The sequence below is a fragment of the Haliaeetus leucocephalus genome, unplaced genomic scaffold (assembly GCF_000737465.1).
Source record: "Haliaeetus leucocephalus isolate CR32 unplaced genomic scaffold, Haliaeetus_leucocephalus-4.0 Scaffold251, whole genome shotgun sequence".
Taxonomy (NCBI): Eukaryota; Metazoa; Chordata; class Aves; order Accipitriformes; family Accipitridae; genus Haliaeetus; species Haliaeetus leucocephalus.
In genome coordinates, this window is record NW_010972687.1 from 8156350 (window position 1) to 8163815 (window position 7466).

Below are 7466 nucleotides of genomic sequence, written 5' to 3' on the forward strand. Positions count from 1 at the left end.
GGGCCGCGCCGCGCCCTCCCCGCCCCCCCCGGCCCGGGCCGCCACCGGCGTCTCCCGCAGCGGCAGCTCACCGCCACCGCGGCCTTTCGGGGCTCGGCCGAAAGTACCGGGGACAAAAATGCATCGCGACGTGCCGCCGCCTCCGGGGGAGGCCAGGCCCGCAGCGCAGCGGTGGCCGCCCCCCGCCACCATCCGACACCGGCTTGCTGCTTCCTAAACCGGCCTCGTGGGAAAGGGGTTCAGCGTCTCCGAGCGCTCGCCCCCGGGGACAGGGAGAGCTTCCAAGCTCCCGGAGGCCGGCGGCTTCCGCGGGCCCCGGCCCCCTCCCCACGGGGCCGAGGGCCGCCGCAGCGCACCGGGCCTGGGCCTGGCTTCAGAGGGACTCCCACAAGTCTGTCAGGACTGCGGAAGAGCTCTAAAAAATTAATCTGCTTTGGGTGTTTAACTCGTGTCAGATTTCAACAGGCGGGGAAAATGAACACCTTCGCGCCCTGGGGCAAGTCGGGCCGACAGGATGACAGAAACAAGGAAGAGCCCAAGTACTTACAAATTACCAAACGGCACATACTAAACTTGAAAACTGGACCATGTTTTTATTCAAAGCATCTATTAAAATGACAGCATATCCACTCTTCTGCTGTTAAGTCATGCCAAACTACAACTTCAATCGTTTGAAGCACTGAATACTTCAACATTTCTTGTATGTAATCACTTCTTCATAAAACAGAAAGCAGTCTTCCACACCTCTTTTTTTTTTTTTAACTTGGTATTTTACCCAAAACTTGTTGCAACACAAAACTGCTTCAGCTGTCTGAATTCTGAATTCTACAGCCAAGTACAATTCAGTGTACTCATCATACTTGAAGAAATATGCTGCAAATTGCCCGAAGCATTACAGCTGACTGGGAAAAAAAAATTTTAAAAATCAATCCTAATGAAGTAAGATTATGACTCCAGCCTGCAACTGGCTGGTAATTACACAGTCTTGTGCCCTGTGAAATACTACTCAGAAGCAATTCTGACTGATGACTCAGAAGCACAACAGTGAGCTCTGGGCTCATTCTGGAATGACACTTACTTGCATGAGGCGAACTGAACAGTGAAAAGCATGCAACTTATTTGAGAAACTCCAAACCAACACAGGCAAATTACCAGTTTTACATAGGCTAGGAAGCCTAGAATGACTACAGTGTTTCATACTTTTAAGCCTAAAAGACTTAAAACAGAAACAAATGAGACTGATAGCAGCTCGGTTTAGGAGCTGAAAGCAAAAAACTGTATCACTCATGCAAAACTATTTACATTCCATAAAAGTGATTTTTTTTATTTATTTTTTTTTTTTTTTTAGTTATTCAATTACTCTTTAGTTAAGTGCATCAATACTCAATTTAAACAAACTGGGTTAATGAGCTTGTCAACCCTAACAGTTTATCAATTATCAGAGAACATAATCCAACAGTTGCAGTTGCTGGTATAAAATAACACTACTTTTCTGGAACAGCTGTATGCATCTGGTCAGTCTATAACAAGTGATTGATAAAATGATTTCTTCCTCTTGTTTAAGCAAGAGGGAAAGTGGCTTCCCTTCTTATCTGAATTTCTTAACCTTCAACGAGAGGAAGGAGTTAAAGCAAGCAGGTCAGTAAATACAAATCATTAATATCCCCTATAGCAGTAGCTTAACAAACAAACAAAAAACCAACCAACTCCCCCCCCCAAAAAAAAACCAACCACACCAAAAAGTTCTATCTGAAAACAAAGTTTCGTTAGCATATTAGGACTCTCTGGTTGCCTTCAAAGCAAAATACAGAAAAATATCACCATGAGACAATGCTATTTGAAAGTATACAACATTCACGAAGTGACAAGATATACTGCTAAACATTTTATATCAGCATCTGAGTACTACGCAGCATTCTGTAACTTCATTTATTTGGGAAATACATGAAATCACACTGTTAACATGCTTGTAGCTATCTTTGGAAGCCTATTTTCTAGTTGTATAGTGAATACTTTTATGCAGTGTTTAATTGATAGCTGTGCTACAGTTAGTGAAGACAAAATTGGCATGTTATCCTGAAGTAAAGCAATAAGGTGGCTTTATGCACAGAAAGTACGGAGGCTTCTATTTGCTAATAATCATGTAAAAGCAATACTTCAAAACTTAGTGTTTGCTAACAGGAAATCTAGAATAGTTTACTACAAATCCATACCACCCTGTAAATATCCCCTTTAATAAGAAAATCAAGTGCCAAATCACTACAGGGTCCAAAAATATCTGAAAAAAATATTACCAATTGTTTACCTTTGTCTAGACTTTGCAAGACTAATCATTTTCAGATAAATCCAAAAATGTGCAAAAGTTCCTAACATCACATGTTAGGAACAACAAGTGCTACCAAGAAATTCTGCTGAAATCAAATCAGAAAACTTAAAACAGCAAAGTCAAGCCTCATACCTTGAGCAGTCAGATCTTAGTTTCCTGCATGAAGCAGTTTCTTCCCCTCTACAGGTTGAGATAACTAAGCTTTGCCTTCCGCCTCAGTGATACTGACATTAGAAAAACAGTTTCACTACTGCTTAACCATATCTTCAGCCCTATCACGTAATATAAATTTGCTTAAACTGTCAGATAAATACTTTTCTTTTTGCCAGCCTTCTTTGGCCACGTGTACCATTCCGCTAATTGCGAACACTTTGTTCAGAAAGTGCTTCCTGTGAAAACTGCTTCAAAATAAATGAGTTAACCTTGCAAAATCTAGCTCCCCACAACACGTAAATTTGTCAACCCTGCATTATGCAGTCCTGTATTTACAAAATACTTAGAAACTTTACATCTGTCTTTTACCTTACAAAAAGTGCAATTCTCTCACCCCATGTTATGGGGCAACAACATTCTTCATAAATTCTACAGAATAGCAGCCTATGATAAGCAAATAAGGTGCTTAGCTTATGCTCAGGATCTAACTGGTTAAGTACCACCAGGAAGTACGCTTTGTATAGGCAGACTCTGTTCCTATCTATTGTCACATGGGTGCCACAGCTAGGTTTGCAAGCTCAATGAGAGCCAGCGCACCATGCATGCGCTCACGCTGTTCCTGGAGGCGGCGGCAGGCAGCTGAATGAGCGCTGTTTTTCTCTTCATCCTCCTCTTCATCAGATTGAAGATATTCCATCGGGTCCTGCTGTTCCTGATCTGTTTTCTGGATTGTTTTAGTTTTCAAAGCAGGAGCACGCTGTTCTCTAGTCTCCCAGTATCTACAAAATCAAATGTGGGGAACGCTTTTAAAATATACACAACTGACTCGCACACCAACAATTCAAAGCTGGCAAAAACCTCCCAAGTACTCACTCACTTGCATTTGACTAAGCACTGCATTTGACTTTATCTTTCAGCCCTTATATGGCAGAATTTAAAGGCGTCAGAAACCTCCTTTATTCAGTATTTTAAGTGTAAAGGGCCCAATTGAACATCTGTGACAAATTTCTCCTCTACATGGTGTTCCCAGCAGGCGTTTCTCCCTTTGCCTATGCAGTTGTTGCCACTCATACACATGCAAATTCAGCAAGACTGTAGCACTAACTAACAAGATATGAGCAGGTGTTGATCAAGTAAAGAGAAGCATTTAAGCAAAAAAAAAAAAAAAAAAGATAACAAAACATCTCATTAGGAACTTTGTCTTGACCAGGAGTTCACACTTCTTTAAGGAAAGGCAAGGCTGGGCTTATTTGTACTGGAGGAACATCTGGTTTTGGTTTGTTGGGGTTTTTTTTCGCCCTAAGAATAAAATGCTCTCTCAGACCAGCCTTACAAGTATTTAGAGAAAGATGACACCATGAGAGAACTTACTTTGCTAGCCACTCAGCCACAGCTTTATTGTCAGCTGTCTGCTTCTTAGTCAGCCTGTCTGTGAGCTCTTCCCTCTTCAGTCGGGCATATGGATGTTTGGGGCAATGACGGTTTGCATGCGTGAATCTGCTTAAACAGCCTTAAAAAACATGAAGTGACAATGAAAAACACATTACAGAAAGCAGCCAACCAACGAGTAAGCATAATGTCTGTGGGATGAAGATGCTGCTGAATCCAACCTTCCTTACTCACAAAACCCTAGGTTTGGTTGAAAATGGCAAGTTCTAGTTGCAAGGTTCATAACAAGGCCCATCATTTTATACACTACTATCGACTGACAGAATGTCCTGGTTTCGGCTGGGATAGAGTTAATTGTCTTCCTCGTAGCTGGTACAGTGCTGTGTTTTTGAGTTTGGTGTGAGAAGAATGTTGATAGCAACAACTGAAAACATCAGTGTTAAGTAATGTCTAGTCTAAAGCCAAGGATTTTTCAGCTTCTGATGCCTAGCCAGCAAGAAGGCTGGAGGGACACAAGAAGATGGGAGGGGACACAGCCAGGGCAGCTGACCCAAACTGGCCAAAGGGGTATTCCATACCATGGGATGCCATGGGGCGAGTAGGGGTAGGGGGATCGCTGCTCAGGGACTAACTGGGTATTGATCGGCAGGTGGTGAGCAATTGCATTGTGCATCACTTGTATAGTCCAATCCTTTTATTATTACTATTGTCATTTTATTAGTGTTATCATTATTAGTTTCTTCTTCTCTGTTCTATTAAGTTGTTCTTAACCCATGAGTTTTACTTTTTTCTTCCGATTCTCTCCCGCATCCCACTTGGCGGGGGGGGGAGTGAGTGAGCACCTGCGTGGTGCTTAGTTGCTGGCTGGGGTTAAATCACAACACAGAATTACTGATAACCTACTCACATAATAACATACGCAATCCTTGGATACATATTTGCATGATTATGCAGATTCTGTGTGGCTCCTCCCTTCCCTAGAAGCTACTCCAAAATTAAAACCCAAAGCTTTTATGGATCTTTGTCACAGCATGAATGTGCATACATTTCTAGTACTAGACTGACCCTAGTTCTGAAAGCTGCAAATTGTTCTCTGATGGCTCACCATTCTCGGAGCAGACGAAAGGTTTCTCCCCTGTGTGGAGACGCTGGTGAGTTTTGAGCTGCCCACTCTGAACAAAGGCTTTCCCACAATCTGGGTAGTCACACAAATAAGGCCTTTCACCTTAAAAATAATAACAGAACAGATTTATGAAAGATGAATGTAAAAAGTCATAGTATCCAGTGGTGGTCCCTGGCTTGAGACTTACGCAAGCAAGCTCTCCTTTTACCCACTCGGACGCTTGCATCTACCTAAAAAGCCCTGGCGTACCAAATAGCAGAGATCCACTTTTACCCCAAACAGATCTTTACTTTGGAGCACATGCTCAATGCCTCAATGCTACTGGGTAACACAATTACTTCCGGGGACAGGGGGTGGGGATGACATGACCAAAATTGTATTTTTCCTTGTCATATTTTCTGATTCAAGACTCTTGCACAGCACTACGTAAGCTTTGTCCCATGAAGCTATACACCTACAGAGCAAGAAATATATGAAGTGAAACGAGTAAACGGACAAGTAATGAAATTCACATTGTAACCAGATAAATTTTATGCTTAACATAGCCTGAACTAAGGTAAAATAACTGAGGTCAACAGTATAGAAATATACGAAATTGTAGAAACATCTCATTAGGGAAGACTATTTGAGAAAAGTTGTATCAGGTACATGGAGGTCCCAAGAGAAACTTATTCCAGACTTAAGCCAATAAAGTTTTCTGAGGCCAGTCATCAAGGGAGACTTCCCCCATGCAAACCACAACAAGAACAGAGACAGCAGGTGTCTCCTCCCTCAAGAGGATCTGACTGTGTTCAACTCTGCAAAGGCATGCCATGGCACCGCTCCTCAGGAGGGATGACAAAACGGGGGTGATGATGACTTACTAAGTCAGAGGAATAACACCAGGGTAAGCTCTGCTCAATTAAGCAGTTCATACAACTTCAACACCTAATACAACTAAGTGAAATAAAAACATCTTTTGACCAAAGTGCATGAGGAAACTGCTGTTTAATATTAGTATCTAGATTAGACTTAGCGACTTGAATCAGAACAAGAGACTGTGGGAGCCAAGGTTTTTCTGGGGTTTCGTTTGGTCGGTTTGGGTGTTTGGGGGGGGGGGGGGGCAGTATCGGTGGTTGTGTCCTTATTGCGAGCTACATTAGTTCACACTTTATTGCAAATACAGAGTCCTGTTGCAACATGAATAAAAAAACCCCACCAACACTATTTGCTTGGTTTAAAAAACCAGCATCATCTCCTGTTCAGTTCAAGCTCAGCTAGGTATTGACTGAGCTGATCCCACATTTTAACTTAACTGCGAGTTGCCTTCTACATACAGCTCAGTAAATCAGTGCAACCACCTTCACCCCAGAACACAAATTCTAGGTGGTGGGAGAGACAACTGGATGGTGACGTTAAGCATTTGAACTCTTTTCCCAACGTTTAAGCTACACTTGTAGGTGTTACACTGCCCAAGTTATCATCCACCTTTTAAGCTACTGTCTCCTCATACAGCTAAACTTCAACTGCTGTGTGAAAAATACACCAGCAAAAAGGAAGCAAATCACAGAGAAGAGGCAGCCAGAATAAACAGTGCTACCACGTACAGAGCACCACCCTCTAGAATAAAGTTCTTCCTCTCGCAAAGTAAGCCTGTGACAGCAGCAGATAAAATATCTACACCGTTTGGCTACTCTGTTACAGCCCGAACTGCTGCTACACGTCTCCAAGACGAACACAGTTACAAAGACTTTGATTGCACTAACAAGCACTGGAAGAAGAGCCTGATTAATTTAACAGTTACAGCAAAATATTAGCAGGCCGAATTTGTTGTTTTTTTCTGCGGGTTTGGGGGGGGGGGGGGGTTTAATTGCGGGTTTGGGGGGGGTTTTTTGTCCTTTTTTTTTTTGTTTGTTTTTTAATTCCTTCGCTGCTGCTCCCCAAGCTGCTCACGCCGGCTATTCACACCTTCCCTTTACTCACCGGTATGAGTTCGTTTGTGGGCCTGCAGCGACTTCTCTCGTGGAAAGACCCTGTTGCAGATATTGCAACGTATTCTGCTGGAAGAGTGCTCTCCTTCATGGATCAGGTCGCGGACGGTGTCTGCCCTCGGCCGGCCGCGCCTTATCCCATCCTGCATTGGAAGAACCACGGAACTGACAGCCCGCACGCTCCCGCCCCTGCAGTCCAGCCCGGAACCCCAACGCTCCCGCTGAAGCAACTCTGAAGCCGCGGCTGTGACCGCGGGCGGCCGGTGCCCTGGCGGCTCGGCCGTTAACCGAAGGGCCGCGCGCCACGCCCTCACCTCGCCCGCTGCCAGCAGCCAGCCTGCGGCCGGCAGGTGCAGGTGGGGAGACGCCGGGCGCCGCCGGCGCTCAGACGCGCGCGCGGGGAAACGGGCAGCGAACCGGCGGAAGAGAAGACACCCTTTTTTCTTTCTTTTTTAATTTAATTTTGAACGGAGGGGGAGGCGGGGCAGCAGCCCCGCCGGCGCGG

The 7466-nt window shown here is 44.3% G+C and overlaps 1 protein-coding gene across 1 annotated transcript in view; it reads right to left on the reverse strand.

Moving 5' to 3' along the window:
* Positions 1-2780: 2780 nt before the first annotated feature.
* Positions 2781-7466, reverse strand: part of ZNF367 (zinc finger protein 367) — a 6505-nt gene continuing 1819 nt past the window's right edge. Inside the window, exons 3-6 of the mRNA XM_010568744.1 lie at positions 6954-7104; positions 4974-5093; positions 3851-3989; positions 2781-3258 (exon numbers count right to left, since the gene is read on the reverse strand). Coding sequence (XP_010567046.1) covers positions 3027-3258; positions 3851-3989; positions 4974-5093; positions 6954-7104 — 642 coding nt within the window. The 3' untranslated portion in view covers positions 2781-3026. The remainder of the gene's footprint in view (positions 3259-3850; positions 3990-4973; positions 5094-6953; positions 7105-7466) is intronic.